Source organism: Peromyscus maniculatus, chromosome 1 (genome assembly GCF_049852395.1).
Source record: "Peromyscus maniculatus bairdii isolate BWxNUB_F1_BW_parent chromosome 1, HU_Pman_BW_mat_3.1, whole genome shotgun sequence".
Lineage (NCBI taxonomy): Eukaryota > Metazoa > Chordata > Mammalia > Rodentia > Cricetidae > Peromyscus > Peromyscus maniculatus.
The window spans coordinates 144,349,293-144,377,150 of record NC_134852.1 but is presented as its reverse complement, the minus strand read 5'-3'; the positions used below and the strand labels follow the sequence as shown (position 1 = coordinate 144,377,150).

At 46.1% G+C, this 27,858-nt stretch overlaps 2 protein-coding genes across 5 annotated transcripts in view; one reads left to right on the top strand and one right to left on the bottom strand.

Annotated features, from left to right (window-relative positions):
- Adam12 (ADAM metallopeptidase domain 12) overlaps positions 1-20,454 on the top strand; it is a 317,008-nt gene extending 296,554 nt beyond the window's left edge. Inside the window, exons 20-23 of the mRNA XM_042285092.2 lie at positions 411-519; positions 2,919-3,092; positions 13,246-13,376; positions 15,693-20,454. Of these exons, the coding sequence (XP_042141026.2) occupies positions 411-519; positions 2,919-3,092; positions 13,246-13,376; positions 15,693-15,747 (469 nt within the window). The 3' untranslated portion in view covers positions 15,748-20,454. The remainder of the gene's footprint in view (positions 1-410; positions 520-2,918; positions 3,093-13,245; positions 13,377-15,692) is intronic.
- Positions 20,455-22,800: 2,346 nt separating this feature from the next.
- The window catches only part of Fank1 (fibronectin type III and ankyrin repeat domains 1), a 107,082-nt gene continuing 102,024 nt past the window's right edge, over positions 22,801-27,858 (bottom strand). For all 4 annotated transcript variants that reach the window (XM_006976935.4, XM_042285122.2, XM_076554229.1 and 1 more), the window contains 5 exons: positions 25,726-25,891; positions 23,946-24,089; positions 23,293-23,370; positions 23,157-23,201; positions 22,801-23,043 (listed from right to left, as the gene is read on the bottom strand). In XM_006976935.4, the coding sequence (XP_006976997.1) occupies positions 22,981-23,043; positions 23,157-23,201; positions 23,293-23,370; positions 23,946-24,089; positions 25,726-25,891 (496 nt within the window). In that variant the 3' untranslated portion in view covers positions 22,801-22,980. The remainder of the gene's footprint in view (positions 23,044-23,156; positions 23,202-23,292; positions 23,371-23,945; positions 24,090-25,725; positions 25,892-27,858) is intronic.

Here is a 27,858-nt window from a genome sequence, read left to right as displayed (position 1 = left end):
TTGGTGAATTCCACAGACGGGTCTTCTCTCATCTTTGCATTAGTATTTTTTTTTTTTTTTTACAAGGCATGTGGACACTGGAATGTGTTCCTCAGATGGCAGAGCTTGGGCCCAAATGTGCTTGGAGACACGATTGCTGAAATGCCAGCATCATGCAAAACATCCCCTATGTGCCCAAAGCTAAGTTTCTATGGTTTTCAGTTAAATAATTTGACAGAACAGTGGCTGGAGAGGGGAGGTCAGTATTCATTTTTTCAACTCATAGGCATGTTAGATCATTTTTCCCCCTGCATGCTTGTCCGTGAAGTTTAAAAAAAAAAGAGTGACAGTCTAAGAATCAGGAACAGGATATGAGGAGCTACAGCAAGGAGGACAAGCCCTTGCTTAGCAAGTGTTGGGTTGCCTTGCAGGTGTGTGCACCCTTCCCGGACACCCAGTGGCTCTCACTTTGGCCAGGCTCACCCCTCCCTCGGAAAAGGCCTGCTGATGAGCCGGCCGCCACATTCCAACACCCCCAAGGTAGGTCACACAAGGACGTTGTATGCTGTAAAGGTATGAGTTTTACAGAACCAGGTTGTATGGGGAAACGGGGCTCCAGCATGCCTGTGAAATGCTTAGTCAGCACCTTTGGTTCAACCATACCCCACTGCCACTACAGTGTTCAGAGCCCAGAGGTAGGCCCCAGTTAACCCCTTGTGGTCCCTAAAAGATTCTGATAAGACAATCAATGTCCCCACATAGTGGAGTATGTGGATATTACAAATCATAATCAGTCCTCTGTAGTGACCTAGACCTGTCGTTTCTCGGAAGCCACACTAGGAACACAGCCAGATCAGACTCCTGTTTCAGGGCCACCAGCTATGTCTAGGTGAGCTTTCTGGCCTGTGTCTAAGTTCTGCTGAGCCTCGGCTTTGCCCAGAAGTGTAGAATCCATGCCCAGTCCATTCTTTTAAAAAGTTTTATCCTTATGCTCAGGTATCCAATGGTTCCCCCCATGTCTCAGTGTTTTGCTTGCCCACAAGAATTCTTAAATATTGAATTCCATTGTGGTTTGAATGTGAGTTCAACACTGGCCCAGGTGTTGCACGCTTGCTCTCTGGATGGTGGTGTCATTTGGTGAGATGGGAGAAACTTCGGGAAGTCGAACCTCCTGGAAGGAAGTCGATCCCAAGGCAACAAGAGGGGATTTGAAGGCTGTACTGGTCCTCTGTCACTCCCTCTCTATCCGTTTCCTGTCCATCAGATGGTTCTGCACACACTTCTATTGTGCTGTTCTACCTAAGGGAGCAGGGCCAGGCAGCCACGGGCTGAACCTCTGAAGCTATGAGCCTTGCGAATCCTGCTTCCAGGCTGCTCACACCAGGCACTCTGTTGCAGCAATACAATGTCTGACTGATGCAAACTCAGACAAATGATAACAGAGAACAAGACAGATGCTGAGAAATAAGGAATTACTGAAAAGAATATTACCACCAATTCAGCAGGCAATGTGCTGTTTTACTTCTTTTGGTCTAAAAAGTGGAGGTTGGGCCTCTAAAAGGGAAGCCATCACTCCCAGTAAATGCGCCCCCCTTCATCCCCAAACCTGGAACCACCATCTCGAAAGGTGTGTTTTAGGGGGGCCAAGAGCAAGAGCTAAGAACTGGAGATGACCCAAAGGTCTACCAACAGGTGAGAGGATGAACAGTGGCATATTACACGGTGGTTGCTACTCAGCAAGAAGACAGAGTCAGCCACCGACTCACAAATCATCGGGGATAAAGCTCAGAGCAGCCATTCCAAGCCAGAGAAGCCAGTCAGAAAAGGAGCGCATAGTCTATGGTGCCACTTACATACAACTTTAAAGCCTGAAAACTCATTTAGAATGACACAAAGAGGATGCCAAGGTCTAGAGGGAATGAGGGGAGGGGAGGCATAAGTGACAAGGAAGCTCTGCTGGTGACAGACACATTGTTAGGGTTACCACGCTACCTCCATGGGTATGGGCATCAGGCAAGTCAGGCACAGTGGCACACGCCTGTAATCCCTGCACATGAAAAAGCATCTTCAGTTCAAATCACAAAAACACAGATGCAAAACAAAGAATTGGGTAAAGAAAAAGCACTGTTGTGCACATTAAATGCATGCAGTTGATTGGGTATTAATCCTACATCAATAAAGTTATTTATAAAGAGAAAGAGTGTGAAGTACCAGGTCAAGCTGCACCTGCTCTGGTCCTCCTGCAAAGCGCAAGGGAAGTTTGTTCGGAGATGAGCACCTTGCTGCTGGAGCCGGTAGTTAGTTCTCACATTACCCTGAGCCTTGTGCACACTGAGCTCATGCCATCTTCATAACGTCCTTGTAATCAAGTCTGTGTCTTCATACTTGGGACTTCAAGTCCCTTTCGTCTATTTGTTACTTAAGACAGCTTGAAGACTGATTGATCGAGGTGGAATCTTCTATACAGCAAACACTAGTTTCAAACTCTCAATCCTCCTGCCTCAGCCTTCCGAGTGCTACTGTCACCTGTTTGGTTTTTAATGTTTGTTCTGTTAATCTATATAAAAACACATCTTGCCTGGTGGTGGTGGCACACGCCTTTAACCCCAGCACTCGGGAGGCAGAGGCAGGTGGATCTCTGTGAGTTTGTTTGAGGCCAGCCTGGGCTACAGAGTGAGTTCCAGGAAAGAGAAACCCTGTCTCAAAAAAAAAAGACAGACAGACAAAACACACACACACACACACACACACACACACACACACACACACACACACACACACACACATTTCTATTGTAAATTTAGGGGTGCTTCCTTTAGAATTTTGAGGTGTAAATAAGTAAATACAGTCCTTTGTATGGACACCCTGGACTTTGATTAACAGTTCTTTCCCCAGGAAGTGAACCCCATCAGGGCTGACTCTCTGCTTTGACCATGCAGGACAGACGGTCACTGCAGTGCCAGAACATCGACATCAGCAGGCCCCTCAACACTCGAGCTGTCCCTCAGCCTCAGTCACCTCAGAGAGTGCTCCCACCTCTCTACCAGGCCCCACGTGCACCCAGCGGCCCTGCCAGGCCCCTGCCTGCCAATCCGGCACTCAGGCAGGCCCAGGTATGCCTCCCATGCTGACTGGGTGGGATGCAGTTCAAATCCAGGCTCTGCTACTTGCTAATGTGTAAACTTGGGCAAATTGTTTAACATAGTGACTGCATGACATGGAGTTCAGTTAATCGTATGGTTAACGGAGATAACTCACATACAGTGCTGTAGCCATAAGTTTTCTCCAGTCCTACCTGGCCCCGCAGTCCTGTGGCCACTTATAAAATAATCATTCAGAAGCTTATATTAATCACCAGCTGTATGGCCTATGGCAGGCTTTTTTCTAGCTAGCTCTTTATAACTTAACCCATTTCTATTCATCTATAAGTTGCTACGTGGTCGTGGCATTGCCGGTCTGCTGGCATCTTGCTGCTCCTGTGGCAGTGGCTGGCATCTGTCTAGACCCTGTCTTTCTCTTTCCTGTCTCTCTCCTTGGATTTCCCACCTGCCTCTAAGCTGCCTTGCCATAGGCCAAAACAGTTTATTTATTAACCAACGGGAACAGCATATATTCACAGCATACAGAAAGACACCCCCAGCACAGTGCCTATAGTAATTTTTAAAATATTCAGAATTGTTTCCATGCCCGCATAATTTATCATCTAAGCCAGGACTTAAAACTTTTTCTACTGTAAGTGCTTTTTACTTGCAGAATTTTTGTAGGACTCTGGGTATATAGGTAAGGAATGATAGGAAAATATTGAAAGTCTGCATTTCCTGTAATTAAGCCTTTGTTTCTAGGGGAGCAGAAAACCTTCTATTGTACAGTGGAAGCATGACAAGTCCTATCAGTCTTGAATCTGAGATGAGGCATCCTTGGCAGTGTTTGTCAATGGTACATGATACGATAGTTTGCACTGTATGTTCAGAACCAAGGCTACAGTGAAGTCGTGGGATGCGACATGGGCAAGCGCTTCCAGACCACCACGGATTCAGTACACATTTGGCTTTGAATTGGCTTTTGGTTGCTGTATGTTGAGTTAATGACTCACAGCTGAAGAAGCTGGGATTTCAACCATAATATTTTGAGAATGGTAATGGGTACTGTTGGCAACTTGCATAATGAAACAATTATTTTTAAATGCTATTGTTATATTTTCCTATGGTGTTGTTTTTATATATTTATAATCACATCTTTAACATAATTGAGGGTATTCTCTATGCACATAGCTTTACAGCCTGTGTTTCTGCTTTAAAGTGGTTTGTATATACCTTGGCATTGCAGAGCCTGTAAAATGTTGTCTTTAGCAGCAGCATGCTGCTTGAATGTGGAATAGTTTGTGAAGTACCTGTAAGTTAGTGGGTATGTTTGATAGCTGTGGGGTTTGCTTTATAAACAGTTCTTATCTGGAAGATCTAGACAGGTACATTTTAGAGTTCCTTTAGGGAGGATTCAAGTGAAATGTCAAATTGAAAACACAAATCTTTAAGTGGCTGGACGAAGTTCAATGTTTGGTTAGAGTATTACATATATTTAGGTTCTGATATTGATATCAGCAAGGTCATGATGAGAAAGACAAAGATGAGTATTCCAAAGCTTTGCTTATTTGATAGATAAAATGTAACATCTCCATTTTCTTTCTGTCTAGTAGTTTAATCAGTTCCTGAGAGGGGGGTGCTGAAGTGGCCAAGGATAAATGTGCCTGAGCCCATCAGTTTTTGTTTCGCTTTAAACATTTCTTAGCATTTGAGGTTTATTTATCTAAGGTGTCGTCTCCTCTGTGTAGCGGGTAGCTGTCCAGCTTTGACATGGAAGTACACCCCCCAGTGAGGTTTCCAGTAACTATCACACCTACCTATGGCCTGCCCCTGAGACGGGAGTCCTTAAGACCCGAGATCCGGATGTGCCAGCTCTCTTGGTTCCTAGTAATCCTAGATGTTGGATAGTAGACCAAGCAGAGTTCTCCAGAGAACACCGCTGGACTGCACTTCACCTCTCTTGGACCCTATAACCTATCCCTTTACTTGTTGTAAGTAGAACCTCCAAATAAACCTCCCTTTTAACTACATGGAGTCGCCTTAATATTTTCCACCAATATTTGCACCCAACATGGGGCAAACTCCAAAGGCCTGGGTGGCTTCCACCCTCAGCCTCCTCTGTGGCCGCTGTGGCATGCTTTCCACACTTCCCTGCCAACATCATGCCGGTAGGATTTGCTGAAGGCAACTCCACATAGTTAAAAGGGAGGTTTATTTGGAGGTTCTACTTACAAGTAAAGGGATAGGTTACAGGGTCCAGGAGAGGTGAAGTGCAGTCCAGCGGTGTTCTCTGGAGAACTCTGTTTGGTCTACCATCCAATATCCAGGATTACCAGGAACCAAGGGAGCTGGCACATCCGGATCTCAGGTCTTAAGGACTCCCATCTTGGCCCCGTCTCAGGGGTAGGCCATAGGTAGGTGTGATAGTTACCAGAAACCTCACTGGAGATAGTACTTCCAGGTCAAAGCTGGAACAGCTACCCACTACACCTCTGCATTTTGAAATTTGGGGCTGGGTGTTATGTGGGATTTCCTTGTTTTTTTATGGGAGGCTCAGCAGCACTGACCTCTTTCAATCAGCAATGATGAAAACACGATTACAAGTGTTATTGTTATCTCCTGAGAGTCAAAATTTGCCTTGAGAAAAAGTACTCTCTGAAAATCAATCTGTCTTTGTACTACTATTTTATTGCTTCAGGAGAAATGCAGAATCCCCAGCTTTTAGATCTCATTGACCTCATTTTTAAATAACAGATGATTTAAAATCATGGCCTTTGAAGTTAGAAAAATGCCTCAGAGGTTAAGAACACTTACTGCTCTTGCAGAGGACCTGGGTTCAATTTCTAGAACCCACATGACTTCTGCAGGCTTGCATGTGATGTGCACACACTTGGACACATGTATGCATGTAAAAATATTTTAAGTGGTCTTTATGGGCATCAAGAGCCACTTCAGATGGAATTTTTGCTTTCTGAAAAACAGACTTTTTAAAACCAATGAGGAGCTGATTATATGTGCTCCAATATTGATCCTTCCAGCTCTTCTCCCTTCCTGATGTTCTACATCCCATCATTTCCTTTCTGCCTGAAAGACTTCAGTTCACTGTTCTTTTAATCAAGCCTATTGTTGTCATATTATCTTAGCATCCCTTTATCTAAGGATGTCTTTTTTATTCATGAAGGATATTTTTGCTAGGTATAGAAGTTTAGGTTGACTTTGCGGGGGGTGAGGAGGTCCTCCCATTTCATCTGGACTCTGCAGTGATGAGAAATCCACCAAGAGCTGGGCAGGGGTGGCACACACCTTTAATCCCAGCACTCAGGAGGTAGAGGCAGGCAGATCTCTGTGAGTTCAAAGCCAGCCTGGTCTACAGAGTGAGTTCTAGGACAGGCTCCTAAGCTACACAGAGAAACCCTGTCTCGAAAAAAAAAAAAGAAATCCACCAAGAGTTCTTTCCACAGTCTCTTCCAGGAAAGTGTCACTGATTTTTTTTTTTTTTTTTTTTTTGAGGAGGGTCTCAAGTTGAGCTCGACTAAAATCATATATGGTCAAAAAATTTGTTTTTCTGGACATCATCATTCTTCCCAGGCTTATCACCACAGAGGGGAGGCTTTCTTGAGTTTGTTTTTATTTCTTTGGAGCCATTTAGTTATTTCCAGATTGTATAGACTTACATATTTTCTTGTTGCTCCTTTTATACATCCTGGCTGGGGCTCTAGCGTGCACCCATGTGCACACAGAAGGGCTCACCACTGGATAGTTCCTTGAGTCCAGAGTTCTCCAGATAGTCTTTTTCTCTAGTTTTCAATTTCTGTCAATTGCTTGATGATCTTTTTGTTGCAAGCACCAAAAGGAATAAGGTAAGTTATGTTTATTCTATCTTGTTACAACCTAATTTCCTTTTTCTTTTATTGCCGATAACACTCAAACTAGTTCATATCTAGCAGCTCTTTGTGGGGGGTGGGGAGGTCTTTCAGCTAATTTCTGTTCTGAAAACTTGTATCCTGGCCAGTTTCAGGCTATCAACGTGTGACTACACAAGGAGTCCAGAACTGGCCGCCATGAGTTCATATCCATAAGCCCCATGGCACTGCCTTTGCAGTGCACTCCGTGAATTATCCAGTGCTGTCCATGGCTCCTTTCTAATTTCACTGTTGAGTCTTCTTTGCTGATGTAAATACAAATTTCTTTTTCAAAGGAATTCCCATCCTTTATTATAATTCTGTCTCGACTTCTGGCATATCAGGAACTCTGGTTTTGAATACCAAATCAATGTAGCTTTCCTTTTGTGAATCTCTCATTCCTTGCATGCTCACAACACTCTCTTCCCACACACTACCAGTTAGGATCCTTAGATGTGTCTTCGGTTGGTTTTGTGGACTGCTGAGAGTTCTCTCTTCCGTTTGTTTTTCTGGCCTGCCTTGGTCTATCTTGCTGTAGGGCAACAGGCACATCCCAAACGTATCTGGGCTGTGGACTTACTTGAGAATCTGACAGGAGATGTGGACCCCAGGATATGCACCAATCAATGCTCAGTGCCTTGCACACAAACCTCGGGTACTCCCAGCGCCTGTAAACACCCACCCGTGGGTCCCCTCAGGTTGAGGCTTCTTAGTCCTCCTCAGCAATGCCACCTCCGTACAGTGCCAGACTGGGACGGATAGGCCATGTGATCCAAGAAGAGCTGTGCACAGGAATTTATGCCCACAGTTGTCAGTGCCCACAGAAGTGGCTCCTCCAAAGCAGCCACCCCAAAAGCCGCCTTTTTGTGAACCTAAGGAAGTCATCTCATTTAGCCACAAGTCACTGAAAACTCCACATGCTCACTCTGAACTGTGTCTGTCTGGAGCCTTTAGGAGATATGTGGCACAAATTAACTGCATGATTTCCCTCTCATCACACATAGGGACCTGGAATCCATTCCGTGCAGGTGTGGGCAGTATCTAGAGGTGACTCTCGCTTGGCAGCAAGAATTGGATCCACTGACACTTTACAGTTCCCTGGGTATCATCCCTCATGACATGACACAGATGTGCCTGCATGGCTAACCCTGCAGTACTTGTCCAAATTTATCACAGAAACACTCCAGGGGTGGGGTACCATCATGAGAGTTACATTGATTAACCTTACATTTGACGGGGGAGCGTTGTCTTTCTAGAAAACATCTCATCCTCCATCAACTCAACTCATTCTCTTGTCCACAAATGTGCCTCTTAGAATGTGGGCTTCTCTTCCTATGCTCAATCCTTAAATTGTACTTTCTTGTACATGCTGTGTGCATACATGTGGCAATCAGAACAGCCTTCAAGGACTAGTTGTCTTTCCACCTTGCTGAGGCATTTGGTTTTGACAGTAGGGTGAGTCTCTGTCTCCATCTTTTCATAGGTGTGATATGGTTACATATGTGCACTAACTCATCAGGATTTTATACGTTAGTCCTAGGAATTCAAACCCAGGTCCTTACACTTGAATGGCCATCACTTTACCTACTGAGTCATGTCCGTAGCCTTACAGTGTGCCCAGTGTTACTCCTGGAGGAAAGAGACGAGAGACAAGGCCCATGGCAATGAGAATCTCTGGTCTCCCAAGACACCCCAGCTGAAACCCATTGTTCAGACAAGTCTCATTTATTGAGTTAATTGCATCACTTACAGTTTAAATAAAAACATACTCCATGTCCCAGAAAAGAAATACATTTCTCAGCTCACAGAAAATTGTGTCTCAAGGAAACAGGGCTAAGTCATGGCAGATCTACAGTTTTCTACTGTATGACTTGATGGGATTGGGTCCTCCAAGGATCTGAGTGTTGTCTTCATCAGTGGCCGTTCTCCTAATAAGCTGAACCTCTCCTGGGTGCTATTGACCCAGTACTTACCTAAATTTGCTTTGCTAAACATCTGTCCCATAGAATGATGCCTGTTGATGTGTGGGCACACTTGATTTAAGGATCCAATTTGCTTTACTTCCTAGCATTTTCCAGGAAATTAGGGTATTTAAAGTCTTCTCAGCGAATCACAGAAGTGAACTAAGGCTTCAGAGTATGCTCCCAGGTACATTAGAGAAGCAGGGACTTTTAAAAATTGAACCCATCATTTAGGGAAGATTTATTTTTACTGCATCATGCTCCTTTCTTAAAAATGCTGCCATGTCCAAGAGAATTATCAGTCCTGGTTTATGCACCATATACTCACACTGCAGAAATTTCAGCCAAACAGCAATGGCAGGATTCACTTCCGTTGTTCTATTTACCGCCAAATTGTGTGTGTGTGTGTGTGTGTGTGTGTGTACTCAAGTGTGCATGTTGTTTTGGTATAAGGAGTCTGTGGTTGTGCTTTTAATGGTTATAAAATCATTCAAACACACACTTACTGAGCACTGAGTACATGGCAGGTGTTTCTATCCCCTGGGAGGTAAGAGAGGCTGCTACCTTAAACTCCAGTTTATGGAGGTAACAGGGCACAGTTAAGGCTGCATATTCCATGAACAAGGAAATAAAGGTATTGTCTTAGGGTTTCTATTGCTATGAAAAGACATCAGGGGCCGGGCGGTGGTGGTGCACGCCTTTAATCCCAGCACTCGGGAGGCAGAGGCAGGTGGATCTCTGTGAGTTCGAGGCCAGCCTGGGCTACCAAGTGAGTTCTAGGAAAGGTGCAAAGCTACACAGAGAAACCCTGTCTCGAAAACCCAAAAGAAAAAGAAAAAAGAAAAGACATCAGGACCATGGCAACTCTTATAAAGAAAAAACATTTAATTGGGGTGGCTTACAGTTCAGAGGTTCAGTCCATCATCATGGTGGGACATGGTGCTAGAGAAGGAGCTGAGAGTGAGTCCTACATCTTCACTCACAGGCAACAGGAAGTGGTCTGAGTGTCACATGGAGGAACAAGCAAAGGAGACCTCAAAGCCCACACCCACAAGGACACACTTCCTCTGACAAGACCACACCTTTTAATAATGCCATTGCCTATGAGCGGATGGGGTCAATTACATTTAAAGTACCACAGAGGAAAGTCAAGGGCTCAACCCCACCTGCTTCACCTGCAGTATTGAGATGCACTCTGCTGTCAGTAAATAACAGTGTGCATTTTTGTCTAGACAGTTCTTAACCTGATGCCTCTCTTTACAGAGCACCAGAGCTTTGCTGCAGAGAGGCTGGGAAGAGAATGTCATCCCATTAAGCCAGGGCATCTGGTTTCCACCCAAAGGTCCCGACTTGATTTCTGGGCTACTCTCTGTAGACAGGAGTCCAGACTCAGGTTTTCTTAAGGAGCCAGATGCCTCCTGCTTCATTCAGTCTCCTCCTTCCTTCTCCTGGCACTGTGTTTTGATTCAATAATATCTTACTCGTACAGCTATCCCGTTTTTTGGGTTTTGTTTTGTTTTTTTAAGGGAAATTTGGAAGTATTCATTTTATCTAATCATTGGAGAAAGGGAGGCCACAGTGGCCCTGCCTGCCATGTTTCTGGCTAAGGAAGACCCACTAGTATGGCAGCTTTGGTCAGTTCCACGATGCCTACATCACTGTGGTGGTAATAGTTACAATCTTGGCTATGGTCATAATTTCCACAATATTTTTAGCCAGAGACAGACTCACTCATCGCAGTAAAACGTGTTAATGTCACACTAGGACCTCCGTGATAACTCTGGCTTTCTGTGGTGACAGGCTCCAGTCTTCCTGCACAGAACCCTCACATAGTAGGACATATTTGCTATTGTAGATTATGTGCAAGCTGGTAACAGGATGGTGGTCAAGGCGATGGGGTTGCATTTTGATTTTGGCCTGTTTGCTTTCAAAGCTGAGAGAGAGGAGGGAAAGGAGGGGAAGGAGGGGAGGGAGGGAGGGAGGGAGGGAGGGAGGGAGGGAGGGAGGGAGAGGACATCACAAAGCATTGCTATTGCTAGAACACAGGTGGGAAGTGGAGGTCCAGGATCCCACGTGACAGGCAGAGTGGTACTTTCCTCCAGGGCCTAAGGGAAAAGGATTGTTTGAATTTTGTTGAAAATACAAACTGAAGAAAAATGTACCCATATTGCACCCCCTGGAGCTGTCTTAGCTCCCACGGAGGGTACTGCATTTTACAAAGGCCCAACACCTCCTGTGCAACCATCTAGACTAGACCATGTCCTGATCATGGCAAAGGGGGATAGATGGGTCCTTTGCTGTCCCCAGGGCTCAAGAACTTTCGGCCTCTTGGCTGTTTGGAGTTTTATCACAGGGATGAACACACCATTTGTCCTCAAAGCTGAGAGCCATCTGAGAGAACGTGATGAATAACGAGACTGTGAGCACAAATTGAGACTATCTCAGACAAGCCATAATTATCTTCTGAGTTTCCACGATAAATCCAAATGCGTTAACACAAACTATAACATACACATCACCTCTTCTTCCACACACCAATAAAACTCTGCTGTTGTCTTTCCTGCAGATACTGGAAACTTAGTCATACAGCAGCAAAATTAGTATTGCTTTGTAAGGAATGATTCTGTAACCTGAGTCTCCTCATGTTGAGTGTGTGTGCTTTCATTTTTATATTACACACGGACATTGTGCTCATTGTTTTCTGTTCTGTGTTAAGAAATGGAGCTTCGTTTGTGTGTGGCCTCATTCCCCGGGGCTTGTTGCTAGGGTGAAATTGCTGTCAATCAGGGCTGTCAGACGGCAGCAGCTCTTATCCATGGGTGAATGCATGCCAGGCCCTGGGCTAAGAGCTTTACTGTGTCAGTCCTCGGACCAACCCTGAGGGCGGGCTGGTATCTCTGCACATGCCCAAAGCTCAGGGCCTGGGTGTACACAGCCGGTGTGGTCCTTACACCTACCCAGGGTGTGTTTGTATTCCAGAGCCTTCTCGTGTTTCCTCTGATGAAATCTGATAGAGACGTGTCACCTGTATGTCTGGCCCCTGTTCAGCGGCTCTCTCCGAACCCAGTCTGTCTAATGTTCATTCTTGGCACATCTCCCACACAGCTGTGCTTTACTGACTTCTGTAGTAGCCCCGTCATTTTGCAGGGAGCTGTTGGACGGGGAATCTGGTGTTGCATCCTCTGAGCTGCAGTCTGTGGCTCAGGAGATGCGGCTTTAGTACAAGCACTGTGAAAACATCATAAGCACTTGAAGTAATGCTTGGGTCCTGCTGGACCCATGGTCTACCAAGTCCTGAGATGGTGCAGGTTTTGTGTGACTTTTCAGGAGGGTTTAGCTGTGTAGCCTCCATGGCTGGCACTAGAGGTGTGCCCCACCATGCCTAGTCATGAAAGTGCACCCGCTCCTTTAATTACCAGGGCCTCTCCGGAAGGAGCTGCTGACTCTGTTCCCTGCACTGATGAGGCCAAGAATGGAAAGTGTCGTGCTGACCAGACCTATCCTGGGCCTCAGGAGGGTGTGTCCAGTGCTTGCTGACTGGCCCTTTCCAGGGGCAGAGAGGAAGGTACTCCAGGAGGTGGCTCAAGAGTTCTTGTGTTTCCATTAAGCATTTAAAGCTGCCACATGAATAACTGCTGGAATCATTATTAGCTATGTGCTGGGAACATCTTACATGTTCTTTTATTTAAACCTCATAACAGGGCTATGAGATAGATTGCTCCATTTTCCAGAGAGGTAGACTTGAGTGAGTCTCAGATCAGTGGCCTTTGGATGTAACTCAGTGTAGACTAACCATCAAGTTCTCACTGTGACCCCTTGGCCAGCAGTATGTCACCCGTAGTATCCTCACCGATCTTTAACTGTCTCACAAGTCACTGGATGGCTCCTTTCCACAAGTAGTTGGGCTGCTTTGTACAACATGCTGCACTATCTGTTTCGGATCCTGGCCCCAAGGAGAAGGACGACTGTCTTCTGGATCCTGTGTATCCACAGTGTAGCCAGTCCTTTGTAAACTGGAGATTGTCTGAAGGCATGGGTAGATTTATATCCATCCTTTGGGGTACTGGTAGAGAACCCTCACCTCCCCTGTACCCCTTAAGACCTGTGAAGTCAGTGTACCTGTGTGATTCTTTTTAATGGTACAGAAAAGTCCACGTGAAGGCTGACGACAGGCCCTCCTTTGTATTGAAGAAGGGTTGTGCATCAGGGATGAGGCCAGGACTGTGTAGCCATGTGCACTGCCTTCCAGAAGACTTCTGGCTCCCAGGGTCCAGTTCTGGCCACAGAGTCGAGAAGTCACATGTGATCTGTTGTCTGTTGCAGGGCAGCCGCAAGCCCAGCCCTCCTCAGAAGCCTCTGCCTGCTGATCCATTGAGCAGGACATCTCGGCTCACTAGTGCCTTATTGAGGACCCCAGGGCAGCAGGAGCCTGGGCTCCGCCCAGCCCCAAACAGGTGGGTGTCTTCTAATGGTATAGGGTAGCTGAAGGAACCACACTGGAAGGCAGGTATCAGGTGTTAAGCCATGTTTCCTACTTGCCCCCGGCATGGGAAGGATGGGAGGTATGTGTAAAAGTAACCAGGAAGCAGTTGATGCTAACTATTCCTATGCATACCTAAACATCAGCACGGGGGCTCTCAGCAATGGCTAAGTTATTTGAGAGATCATAGCAAAATGACCCAGGAAATACGAGCTGCTGCTGAAGGCCCAGCCTGGTCTCCTGCAAGCACTAAGGAACATGGAATATCTGTATGAAGGCAGGACCTCCATCACCAAGACCACCTTCTCTGCCTACTCCAGGGGCTGAGACACTAGTTCAGGTTGGGAGATTATGGAGAAATGAAGCCTAAGCAGCTGCTCACTAGGGTCGCCTGGGGGCTTTCTCTACAGCTGAGTGAGTGACCTGTGCAGGCTCTCTCTGGTTGTGGTCATCTCCACCCCCCACCCCAGGAGATGAGGCAGATGTAGCCCAAACTCTACTTACACGGGGAAAGGGAACGGAACCACAGCTGGGCTGAAGCTGGCTCATGCCTTTGCCACCTAGCCAATATTAAATAGTAAAGTATATCAAGTTGCATTTAAAACAAGGGGGATAAATACTCAAAACGCTGCTCCCAGGCACCTGCTGCCGAGGTTGCTCACAGGAGAAAAGGTTGCATAGCATTTGAGTAACTTTTTATATTCTACTAGATAAAACTACTACATGGATATAATAGGGCTGACAGGAGCACTCAGAATACCCCCAAGCAATGCTCTGTCTAACCTCTAACTGATGGCAGCCTGGCTCTCCCTCTCTTGAGCTGTGCAATGTGATCAAGTAGCCACTGGGTTATGTTGGAGCTGGTTAAAAACAAAATTGAAATAAATAAAAGTGTAAACATGTGCCAGATTTTGAACACTTAATCCTGCCCCTGTCGATTCTCCCAGTACTCACATTGGGTCACTCACAACCATCTGTGGTGGAATCCATGGCATGCTGTGTGCCCTCCCAGCTTCCACCTCTGCTGGTGCCATGGTGTAGCTGGGAACATTGACGACATAGAAATTAGTAAATGCTGCAGCTCATGCTCATCCTCATCCTCGGTGAAATTATTCCCGTGTGGGTTTTTTGTTGTTGTTTTTCCTCAGTTCTTGGGCTAGAACAGACTCAGCAAGTGCCACATATCCCCAGCCTCCATCTCCCTCACAGCCCAGGCTGACCTGAGTCTCCTGGTCCTTCACCCTCCTTTGTCATGGGAATGAGCCACCAGGCCTAGCTCGCAGATTGTCAAACTCACAACCCACTCTTCTGACTGGCGTGCCCTTTAGCAGGCCATGAGCTCTCTAAGCACCAGAGAACCAAAGGTTCTGACTGTTGGCCAGGCTGCATGCTTAGTAACTCCCATCTCTGCAGGGGAAGACACACATCAGTGATTCATTACGACTCTTGGGAAGAATGTTGGCCTAGGAAAGAAATGGCTACCTCATAAATCTCAGAGATAATGCTGGTCAAAGGGTCAGGAGAACCGTCTAGTTCACCACTGTGGAAATGCATCCTCCTAGCTGCTTCTAGAGTCCCATGGACATGCATGCACTGTCAGCATTCAGGCAAAATGCCTCGTCACCCCAGGGTCTTACGTCCCACGTAATCTGTGCACAGTGTGGCCATGTAATCTATGCACATGCACGCGTGGTGTGGCTATGTAAGCCCCTGTACGCATTCGAGAGGTTATCCTTAAAAGCCGACTCCACCCGTTCATTGCCCCCTTCAGCCACATTTCTCTCTCCGGGGGACCTGCAGCACTTGCCCCTTTCCTATCCCCCTAATAAAACTCTTAAAGTGGGTTTTTCTGTGTCTTGTGGTCCATTCTCGCACCCAGTAGATGACAGTAACAGCTCCCAGGGGATCAGAAGCACCCGCTTCTGGCCTCCACAGGCACCTGCACTTATATGCAGAGACATATAGATCAGTAAAAACTAGAAATTACCTGAGCGATTCATGTCCATTTTTCTGCACATGGTGCTATTGTAGAATCAACTCATGGATGGGAGGCACAGCTCCAGAGAGGGGAGGTGACCTGTCATAAATCAGTAGACGTTCTGCAGTGAGGTCCTTGATATGACCTGCATTCTCTCCCAAAAGCTAGCCTGGCCTCCCATCTCAGGTGGCGGGAGTGGGTGACTCACCAGTGTGCGGGAGCAGACTCCTTCCAAGTTTGTGTGTCTATAGCATGGCTTCTGAGAGTGTAACTGCGGTTTTGTTTTCTCTCTCTGGCTTGCTCTTGATTCAGACCTGCTCCTAAGCATCAAGTGCCCAGATCTTCCCACAATGCCTACATCAAGTGACAAGCAAGCCCAGACTGGTCCTCAACAGTGAAGACACAAGTTTGCACTATCGTCAACTCCATCGGAGTGATTTTTTTTTTTGTACCAACTTTCAGAATTTTTAAAGTGTTTCAAACGCCGTTTGTTTCCAGAACTTTGAACTGCTGCCATCGGTGCTGTGCTGTGGTGCTTTGTGTCCTTGCTCAGGTACTTGTAAGTTATTAATTTATGCAAAGTGTCTATTACTGCGCAGGGCGCCGTAGCAGGCATTTGTACCATCACGGGGGTTTCTACAGAAGGCTCCTTGTGCTTTTCTTCTTCTGGCGGACTTGAAATATCCTGCTTAATGGGATCCAAGATGAGATGTTTACTTTCTGTTCGAGGCCTTATTGGAAAACAGCTCCCCAGCTCCCCAAGGCTGTGTTACAGCACCAGACACACAGCTCAGGAGACCCCAGGCGGATCCTGGAATGGGTTTTTTTGTTTTTTATTTTTTTGGAATCCCCATCCTGGGCTGTAGCCAGGGCCTTCAGGAAGGTCTTGGGCTCTGCATACTGACAGGCTTCAGGCCCTGCACCCTGAGGCTCTCAGACAACTGGTAGTATCTGGTTCCGGCCAGCAGCTTTGGAGAAAACCTGGGATGCAAGCAAGAAGGTTGAGGTGTGGCCACACCAGGACGGAGACTGGAGCGGCTGTGAACACCTTTGGAGGGCAAAGACGTCTGTGGTGCTACACGAGGCTTTGTTGCCAGAGCCGGAGGAGTTTCTCTCTGGGTGCCCTCTGGCAGAGGGCTGGCATGGGCGTGTTGTTTACACTGGGAGCAGTGGTGTTTCTGCAGGAAAGCCACTGACCAGGCACTGCAGACCCCTGTCTCCTGCCCCCTTTAGAGCTAAGCAAATTACCACATTGTCTTCTTGACTGTAATACAATGACCCTGTGTTCTGACAGATAGAGGAGGCTTTCTATGGGACCATAAACATTTTCAGATGTGAACTGGTAACCAGAGTTAGTCGATCAACCCTGGAGATCAAAATCTCCTTCTTACTGCAAGGCTCAGCTTATTAAAAATTAGGTAGAATCCATATGCCTGCAAAAGTTATAGCCACATGGAATGCTATTCTCATTGTACAGCCTGTGTCTACTGTCCTTATTAGTAGTCATTGGACAAAGAACCCAAAGTTACCCATCTGCTCCCTTCAGAGCATCCTGTTCTCTTCAGCATAGTCTCAGTCTTTCCCACACTAGGAACATACCTGTTAGTGCATCGTAAGATGACAAATCAGTTCCCCAATGCTGAAGGCTCGTGAAAGGAAGACCCAGCCAGTAAAAGACCCTTCCATCGTTTACTCTTCAATGTCTGGAAAGCCACCTTCAGGAGCAGATCTTTAAGAGGCCTAATGTTATGAAAGACAACATTTTTTTTAAAAAAATCATGTAAGGCAAAGTGCCAGAGGCCTTCACTGTGTCCTGGCAGAGTGTTGGGATGACCAGCTTTCACAATAGAAGGTAACTAAGGTTCTGTAACATCTGATTATTTTAGAATCAGGCTTCTTTGGAAGGGGTCATATCAATGGCTGGCCTATGCCTTGAAGCAGAAGGGAAAAAATAGGCTTAGAATTTGGTTTTCTTTCCAGAGTTCAAAACTGTATTCAGCTTTGGGAAACATGGCCTTCATGATGGTGGATAAATAAATCCACATCACAGATGCATGAAAGAACTCTCATAGCCTGCCTCTTTTCATGGTGACCATTTTGCTCACACCAGGATACATACAAAATTTTTGTAACTGATGTGACACTGGGTAGTTGTATTAAGGCCTGACATACACAACTGGAAAAGTTACAGAGCTGTGTGAGCATGGTCTTTCGAGACATTCAAAGCTCTAGCTGGGGCATGTGAGCCCATTTTGGGTGGGAGTGAGGGGGAAGTTAGGAACCCATATTTCTTCTGTCATTTCTGTACCTTGGTTTTGGAGGACCAGGGAGAGTTTGACTTAAAGGAAGTGGGAACTGTGATCTTCTGCCATCTCCCCAGTGGCTGCCAAGGGTGCCAAGGGTGCCAATGGTACCTTCTCAGCTGAGCTGTGCCAGCTGCTTGCTTTTCCAGACCCAGCATCCATTTCTGAATAAGAATATATTTAATTCTGATATTCCTTACAGGACAGACAGTATTATTAAAGGAATACCTCTAAGATGTAGTAGTTATCAAATAAAGCATATTTAGCAACAACCTCAATTTTAACAAAACTTAGGAACCAATAACTAGCATTGAGGTTTTTGAAAAAGAATAGTTTTTCTCTCCCTTTCTACATCCTTTACATGACAGAGACCAAAGTTAATACTCACAGTTCAATTGCAGCCCATCTTATGTTTAAACACACTATAGACATGATTAGAGTTGGTTGAGTTTTGTGAGACCATCCCCGAGAAGGTCCAGGAGAGTGGTCCAGTGCCTAGACACGAGACATGGCAGGATGTTCTCATTTCCTTCCTGTATCAAGGAATAGTTAGAGGTGATGTGACCCCACTTTCCAGGCAGGTGAACTTCGCAGGCATTCCATATAAAAGCTGGTCGCCTACAGTATTCCCAAGTCTGTTTTCCCAGCACGTGGACTCAGATGAAGAGCAACCGTACAGTTTTCCATTTCAAAATATGCATGCCGAGTTTGCACTCTCTGTGAGTGTTTCCAGCTTACACATGTGGAATGACATCACAGAAACCACACAAGCAACAAATTAAACTCCACGGGAAGAAATACTCCCGACTGGTCTCTGAGGAGGCGTTTTTATGCCTTCTTAACTTTATTAGGAATTCTCAGGCTGAAGCTATGGGTCATTGTTCTCCAGCAAATCAATACAACCCATCAATGCATTCCCTAAGAACTGCCAAACCCTGATCTGTGTTTGAATGTTCTTAGGAGCCTGTGATCCCCATGGTGCTACAAAGAGGCTGGAGCTGGGCCAATGGGAAGGCCTGAGCATCCTCCTGCCTCTCAGCAGATGTTTACTGAGCACTCTGAGCCAGCAGCCACCCTGACAACTAGGAGGACAATGGCTGGGCAGGAGGGCGCCTGGCCTCTTGCAGCTCTTTCCTGAGGCTTGCTTCACGTTTTAATTCTCTTAGATCAGGCCCCAGCCCAGGGACACTGTCTACAGATCCTCCCCCACCATTCTCAAATGGCCTCAGTCATACACAAACAACCCAGACTAAGAGACACCAGCAGTCCCAGAAGCTCCCCAGAACCAAAAGCAGGGTGTTTTGAGCAGTGTGGCAAGTGAGTGAGGATACTACAGAGGCCATTTTTTCCTGTCTCTTCCACTCGTACTGGAAGCTAGCCCTCCACTCCCAGTTTCGCCACGCAGCTCCACCACACCAAGTACACAGGAAAACATAGGCACCAATCTGCCTCTCTCTCTTGCCAATCACAAATGCCTTATTCTGGCCCGACCCCATGCCAAAGTCTCTCTCGTCTGAGAGAGCCAAGCTCTGCCTTTGTCACTACTTCATGCCAAAGTGGCAACTGTTACGGGGTGTGGCTACCCTTCAAGGTTCACCTACTAGCCAGTACAGTCCAACCTTCTCCAGGGTTATCGTACAAAGCAACCCCCCAGCACACACCAGCCTTGAATCTATCCCACAGCATGTCAACCGCAGTGACCTCCCTCCTAATGCCTTGCTCTGATTAGAAGGTGAAGTTGGACATCGAAAATCAAGTTAGCACTGACGGCAAGATGCTGTCGCTGCAACCTGACCTCCTGCTTTTAAACTCTGATGAAGTAATTCTCCCAGATCTGTGAGCCCCATGCTCAGAACCACCCGGCAGTGGGGACCCTTGCAGGGAACATTTGCACAGACATGAATGTTCCATTTCCGTGCCTTTTGTGGAGAACATACAAGCATACATATACATACACACACACACACACACACACACACACACACACACACACACACACACACACACAGGAAATTAATAGCCATTTATTATCAAACCACTGCAAGCTTCTCTCATATGAGAGAAACTAGGAACAGAAACGCTGCATATGGACTTGTTGGGATGCTCAATAATGGATGAAATTGCCAGAAGGCCTAAAAGTCAAGAGTCATTTTCAACTGGAAAATGATTTGGGCCTCTGCAAATTGAGAGCCCCACCACCTGCCTACCTTCAAAGAGCATGTTCCGTGATGTCTGTAATTCTCCAAAAAAGTAACATTCTAGTCCTTAATTTAGTACATTTAATTGAGACAGATTCAGTATCATGTGACTTCTTTTACAAACAAGTCAAATGCTGGTTTGCCTTCCTTGGCCTGCATGTTGTTGGTACTTCATACGGCAGTGACCAGAAAACACACACGCACACGAATGTCATGAGACTCCAAGGCAGATACTTAGAACTAAAAGTCCTCCTATCAGGGCAACTTGGTAGTGACTGGGCAGCCAACCATCTCAATGTTTGTGGCAGCAACCAAGATAGCTCTAACTGGCCACAAGCTGCTTAGCTCCTTTCTGATTAACATTACATCTCGGTCAACCTGCAGAATCATTCTGCACGGCTTCATCCATTGATAGCGCTTTGATAAACTCATGTTTTCACATTTGTATTTTACATGCTGTTATTGTTGTACGCATTTCTCGTATGGGGGATCTACAAGTAAATACAGCCTACTAGTTCAGTAGAAAATGTCATTGTTAAGAATATTATATCCAATAAACAGTAAACAGATAAACACTGGATATCGATCTCATTTGTTATTCATAAGATTATTGATACAAAAATAAAGGGATGGTCTTGTGTTGAAAAATATGTTTTCATGCATTTATAAATGTAAGGGCATCTTGGAGCAGTGGACAAGCAGCTGAGGAGAAGTGTGGAAGGGTCAAGGTATTCGCGTTGCCAGTCCTGGGACAAAGACGAGAGAAAATGCCTGTCCAAACAGCACTGGTGAAACCCTGGGGGACTGACACCATTCTGAACAATGTGAATGCATAGCCGATCAAAATCATTTTAAAACTTCATATTACTTATAGAAACGTTCAAAAAGTAAGCAATCATAGGAGTATCAGATTGTCAGCAAAGAAAATCTAAATGTGATTGACATATACTTACACATTTTTAAAATAGCATCCAACTTCATAAAACTGCAGAAAATAATATATATATTCAAAATTATAGCAAAAATAAATGAATCTCTGTTGTTGCTACTTAACCTAAGATAAAGCGAGTAGGTTTTATGACATCACCAGGTGACTAACAAATCAAATTCACACACACACAGGCCTTCCAAATGCACAGAATCTGACCTCTGCCCTAGTGCCTCTCAGCATCAAAGAGTCAACAAACAAACAAACAAACAAAAGCGAACAAAACAACCGTGTACCCGAGCAATGTAGGAATTCTTCAGCTACCAGGAGAACAGCAAATTAACACTGGAAATAATGTATATACTATGAGATATTTTTCAAATTCCCAGAATTATAAGCATTTACCTATTGTCCTTGTTAAAATCTACTCCTCTGCCCTGTCTCTGGTAATCCAGTTCAGAAGGTCTGAAAGGAACCCACAAAGGTGGCTAACAGGTGACCCCATTGTGTCTTAGGATCAGGAGGGTTCAGTGAAAGAATGCCTTATGATACTAGAGCAAAGTTTCCCCCAGGGGAAAACTCAGAGGCCTAAATACATAAATTACTAAACAAAAGAGTTGAGACAAAGTGAGCTCGAGGTCTATAAAAGGAACAACAAAAAGCCTTGCATAAAAATAAATAATAAATTTGTAAAAATAAAGCATGTAATTTAATGAGTTAGAAAAACAGAACCATGAGTTACTTGGGGAAAAAAATAAGCAGGCTGTAAACCACCTTCTAATCATCAGGCAAATGCATGGCAAATAATGTGACTTTTGCGCATGCAGACCCAGCTGTCCACCAGAACCCAGAGTGACCATCTCAGGAATGTAGGCATGGTTCAGTAGTAAGGCCAGACAGCTGACAATGTTGCCAAGCTTGATGCTGGCAAGGAAGGATGTGAGATGTACTCCTTCCCCATGGAGGGGCCGGTGAATGCCATCTCCATCAGACCCAGAGAGGATTGTAAGGTGGGTGTCAATGCTGATCACCAACAAAGCAGAAGATAAGCCCTTATATGAAAGATACAGTGCCAATGCAACGTCTACAGGCAGGATTATACACAGCCCACAGAGCAGTCCCCAGCTGAATGCTCTATGACCTCTGCAGAGAAGCCTGACAGCTGACAGCTGTTCACATCTGCATCAATGTATGGCTGCACTCTCTGTGGCTTCCCTAGTGTTGAACCTTGGTTACCTTCTCATGGGCCTTCCCTAGCTTAAAAAAAAAAATAGTCCACCTCTGTGAGGGCCTTTATAGCTGCTTTACTAGAAGGCCCTCAATTTGTCCCAGGAGACATAAAATGCATGTGGTGCTGCTAACTTTGCTGGTGTTTGAGCTTGTCCTCGCTAAAGCTTCCCACATTTCTCTCTTCGGGCTCCTAACCAACGGCGATGGTGGTGGTTAGCCCCTCTTTGTCTACAAACTATATGATTTGCCTCAAAAATCTTGTCTGCTCTCTACACTCAATGCAATACACGACTCATGGCTGAAGCTGTCCAGCTACCCGTGGGCTGGGACCTTTGACCGAAGAGGTGAGTGTGTGCTAATGCATGAACGGATGGACCTGTCCTCCCAGCACTGTCCTTTGCCTCAACACTGCTAACAGACAGCACTGGTCTTCAGATATGTATTCTGGAGCTTTGATGTGAGGCCAAGAGCCTAAGAGAAAACGCCTGGGTGCTTAGGAGGCACCCCGCTGCGGGAGGCGACAGCAGCCTGGGCTGCAGTGGTGTGGGAGAGATAATAAGAAACACATGAGAAGAAGGGCCAGTAGGGCCTGGAGCATCCTGAGGACAGCTGGGGGGGGGGGCGCGGAGTGGGGACCCGCGTGCGCGTTTGTGGAGCACCAGCGCATAAATATTTGGTTTCATGTCTAACTGCAAAGGCACAGGGCAAGGAAACATTCCTGGTCTATAGACGCCCAGTGAGGAGATCACATATGCATGTGCTTAGGTAAAAAGATGTATTTCAATGTGGGAAGAGTTGCCTGTTACATAAAAGTCACTGCGAATCTCCAACTAAATAAATAAACGTCTCGTCCTCAGAGACTCGGCACATCACATGTCTGGCCCAGCAGTCAGGGTTTGCTCTTTTGCTCTGGTCGGTCTCTCAGACGGGTGGCGCTCCAGTCAGTGGACAGAGGACTTCCTTGGCAGCTTTTTTTTCCTTTCTTCTAATAAGGAGAGTACATTCTAGAAAAAACACAACAAACAGGTAGATAGATGTCCTTGGACGTTTTGGCAGGTTCTGTGAGTCTGAAAGAACTATAAAAGTCAGCTTTGGTAGGCAGGAGGGAGGTCCTCACCTGTCTGTCAAAAACTCTGGCCATTTCTAGGACACCTTTGCCAAACTGGAAGGAAGCAGAACTTAATTACAGATTGGAGTATGCGAGTCTCACGCACGTCCTTCTTCTCGAAGGGAGATCTCCCAATAAACATTACCTCATTTTTCACACTTGCATCGGCCCCTTTGTCAAGAAGTAACTGAACGAGCTGTTCGTGATTGTTTAAGACAGCGATCTGGAAACAGAAAAGGATGGTGTGAGGAGCACTCCCCTCCAGCACAAGCGCAGGTAGTGGAGGTGAAGGGGTGAGGGTGGGGGTCCTCCTCATCAGGCAGCCCTGGGCCAGGCCACTGCCCACTGCACCTCTGCTCTGGCCTGCCTCCTGCTGACTGTTCAGCAGCAAAGGGGGAAAAAAAAATGTTTCTTTCCTCTGTCTACACTGAAATGAAGCACGACAGCCCAGGGCAGAAAAGCAGCAAGTTCGTTGTTTAAACAGGTCTACTTTGATCCCACAATAGCCCTGGGAACTGGGGTTGATAGTCCTTAGAAGTACTTGGGGGGAGGGGATGGACAAAATAATATAGTGGGGCACAAGATAGTGCCTACTCAGAGGCTCAAATGGACCCTAGGATCCAGAAGTTTGAGGCTGGCATGGGCAATATGATAAGTCCCATTTCAAATATAAGAGAGACCATAGTGACCCTCCCCTGCTTGTTAATAGATTAATAATATTATGCAACCAAACCCAGGGTTTGGTTATAAACAGCTTAACTCTCTAATAAAAACTAAGACCCCGGGAGAAGGGCATACCATAAGAGGCGTCTTTCCATCTTTGTCCCTCACATTCACGTCAGCCCCAGCCTCGATGAGAAGTGAAGCTACGTTCTGGCTTCCCGTCACAGCAGAGACTCTCATGAGTGGCGTCCATCCTGAACCATTGTCCACAACATCTACCTATGTTACCAAAGGGACAACTGCCTCAGTCCAACCACTTCTTCCAGAGGGTATGTGTACTTCCCCAGGCTCCCTGATTTTCTAGACCTGGGGTGAGCTAGCTGAATTCATGTCTGTGTTCAGGGAGGGAATATACTGAATCTCACAGGGGGTCTCCCTCTGCTGAGACAGCTCAGGGACCCCCTACTGGAATACTTATCTTCCCTGTTAAAATGGAAACAAGACAGGCTAGGGAGGGACCCAACTATACCTCATACTGGGCCCATCTGCTTTCCTTAGCTGTAGTTTTTAATTATTTTAAAATTTTAGTTTTATTTTCTTTTTTTTTTTTTTTTTTTTTGGTTTTTCGAGACAGGGTTTCTCTGTGTAGCTTTGCGCCTTTCCTGGAACTCACTTGGTAGTCCAGGCTGGCCTCGAACTCACAGAGATCCACCTGCCTCTGCCTCCCGAGTGCTGGGATTAAAGGCGTGCGCCACCACCGCCCGGCTTAGTTTTATTTTCTATGTGTGGGTGTTTTGCCTGTATGTTCTATCTGTGCACCTTGTGCATGCAGTGGCCACGGAGGCCAGGAGAGGGCATCAGAACCCCTGGAGCTGAGTTACAGACAGCTGTAAGCCATCATGGGGGTGCTGGGAATCAAACCCAGGTCCCCTGGAAGAGCAGCCAGTGCCCTTAACCACTGAACCATCTCTCCTGCTCCCTGGCTGTAATTTCACTAGTGTTTATTTTATTTTCTTTTATTCATTCATTCATTCATTCATTCATTTTGTTTTCTTAATTTGAGACGGTCACACTTTGTAGACCAGGCAGCCTCAAACTCAGAAATCCATCTCCACGGCAGAGAGAGAGACAGACAGACACACAGACACACAGACCAAGAATAAAAACAACCTAACTTTGAAAGCTACTAGAAGCAGCTAGATCTGTGCACATCTCTGCATCTCCAGCATGTAGCAGGTGCTCAGGAAGGTGTCACTGACCAACTAAACAGGCACCAGCAATGAATGAAGGCACAGAGCTGCAGCACAGATGCATCAGGCCATCTCTGAGCTCGACCCATTTCCCGTGGCTTCCATGATGAGATGAAGCCTGGTTGTTGCCTCAGATCCCCAAGGATCCTCCAAGGCCTTTCAAGCTCATGTGCCAGAGACTCCTCTCAGACTTCTCACAGCAAGTGACCAAGGTCTGCCTGCCTCTTCCAGACCCCAGAGGATGCTTTCAAGTTCTTACTAGTATGGTGTGTGTGGTCGTTTGAATGTAATTGCCCCCCATAATCTCATAGTGAGTGGCACTATCAGAAGGTGTGACTTTGTTGGAGAGGGTGTGGCCTTGTTAGAGGAAATGTGGCACTGTGGATGCGGGCTTTGAGGTTTCCTGTGCTCAGGATACAGCCCAGTGAGTCAGTTGACTTCCTGTTGCCTCTAAGATATAGGACTCTCAGCTACTCCAGCACTACGTCTGCCTGCATGCTGCCATGCTCCCTGCCATGATGATAATGGACTGAACCTCCGAAACCATGAGCGAACCACCCCAATTAAATGTTTGCCTTCTTAGAGTTGCTGTGGTCCTGATGTCTCTTCACAGTAATCAAATCCCTAAGACAGTGTGGTTAACAAGGAAGCAAGGAAAGCCATACCTCACAGCCGTCCTTTATCATCCAGTCAATCACAGGGCAGTGGCCTCCATCTGCAGCCCAGTGCAGAGCCGTGCAGCCTCCGAGGTCTCTAGCATCCCAAGAAGCTCCATGTCTTCGGAGGTATTTCACAACATCTAAGTGCCCTGCATAGCAAGCCAGCATGAGACTGCAACACACAGAAAAACAGAGTCTGCTGTCGGTGCCACCGCTGACCTCGGGTCCCCATTTTGTCCACCCCGATTAAATCAAAAAGTCATCAACTGAGTTTAAAAAAACAAAACCAAAAATTGGTTTTATCCACACAAAACGTATAGGTGTCCTGATAGATAAAATGTAGTAAATTTATACAATGGAATGTCAGGCCCGCCACAAAAGGGAAGTCAAGTCTACAGTAGGAAAAATCTTAAAACAATATGAACAATAAAAGGCACCAGGCATCAGAAGTCATACCATATGATCCATTTTCATGAAACATCCTGGAGAACCTAATGAGGAAGACAGCAGTAGGCTGGTAGCTGCCTGGGCTAAGAAGGGGAAATACACTTGCATTGATGGGTGAACAGTCCTGTGAATGAACTCTAAAGCACTGCATTCTAAGGTATTTGGATTATGCCTTAATTAAAAAAAAAAGTACTGGAGTAAGATGGCCCAGCACATAAAGCATAATGACCCAAGTTCAATCCCAGAGGCACATGAGCACTAATACATACATACATTCACACACACAACAAAATGTAAAAGTGTTTTGAAAATGAATATTGTCTGTGATTGAGTATAAACTATTGGATTTCAAAATATACATAAAACCCAGATTATATTCAAAACAGAGTAGTGAAGGACCACGGGCCATGCTGTCACTAATCATTATTAAACCAATTCCTTATTCTAAAACAGGTAGTTCACTCATTTACTGCCGTTCTCCTTTAGAGAACAAAACTGGTTCATTCCAGCTGCTAGGGGGTTCTTCCTTGCAAGAGACTGCCCACTAATATGGAATTGTGAAATTCTTTTGTGTACCTCCTAATTGGACAACTGTATGGCCAGAGAGCACTCCCAGATGCTGGGCAGCTTTAAGATGTTAGTGGGGATAGATGTAGTCACATCACACAAATTTATTACCCTATATGTTATTTTCTCGTTGCCATGGGATCTAGCTATCACCACTACCACCAGAATCAAGCCTGGAATCACCACCTGTAGAGCATCCCATAGCTGTAACAGAAACAACACAAGCTCTCAAGGTTCCTGCTGAAGGTGGCACCCTGTGTGCAGCCAAACCTTTATAATCGTGACATGAAAATACCTTTGCTGGAAATATAGGGTTAGGTGAACAAGCTAAGATGCTACCCTTCAACTGGGAGTGACAGAGACAAGCCCAGAACACAGCATGCAGTGAGGTAGTCAGCCTCAGGTGTCAGCTGTGAGGAGAGAAACAGAGAATGAAAGGGAAGACAGTAGAGAGAGGGAGAGAATAGAGGGAGAGAGAATGGAGAGAGGAGAGAAAATGAGAAGGGGCATCAAGAATGGAGGGAGGGAGAACATGGAGGGAGGGGACTTGATAGAGAACAGGTCTTCAATAAAGAAAATGCAGCCACAGAGGCAGAACCAGCAGGCACAATGTGGAACCACAGGCTGGATCGTCATCTTGCCCCAGCACCCACCACAAATAGTGACATCTGAAGGACAAGTGACACCAGGCAATTGGTGAGAAGTACCCCAAGTGTGATGTGATGGCGGGTGGGTAGTAATGACCTTGCCTCCAGGAGCACACAACTGAGGGTGACGTGAGGCACATGGCTGGGAGGGGGGTTTCTACAAATATGGGCAAATGTCAGCACCTGCCCAGCTGCTGTGGAACCATCTTTGTACACTGTAAATATGTGATACTCTCATTGGTTAGTAAAGAGCTGACTGGCCTGTAGCTGGTCAGGAAGAGAACGGGTGGGAGAGCCAGACTAGGAGGATGCTGGGAAGAGGAAGGGTGGAGTCAGCGGAGATGCCATGAGACGCAAAGCGAGCAGGATGAGAAATACCTACATGCAGTAAACAAGCCTCAGGGCAGCACATAGATGAACAGAATTGGTTAAGTTCAGTTATAAGAGCTACCTAAAAATGAGCCTACGTTATTGGCTG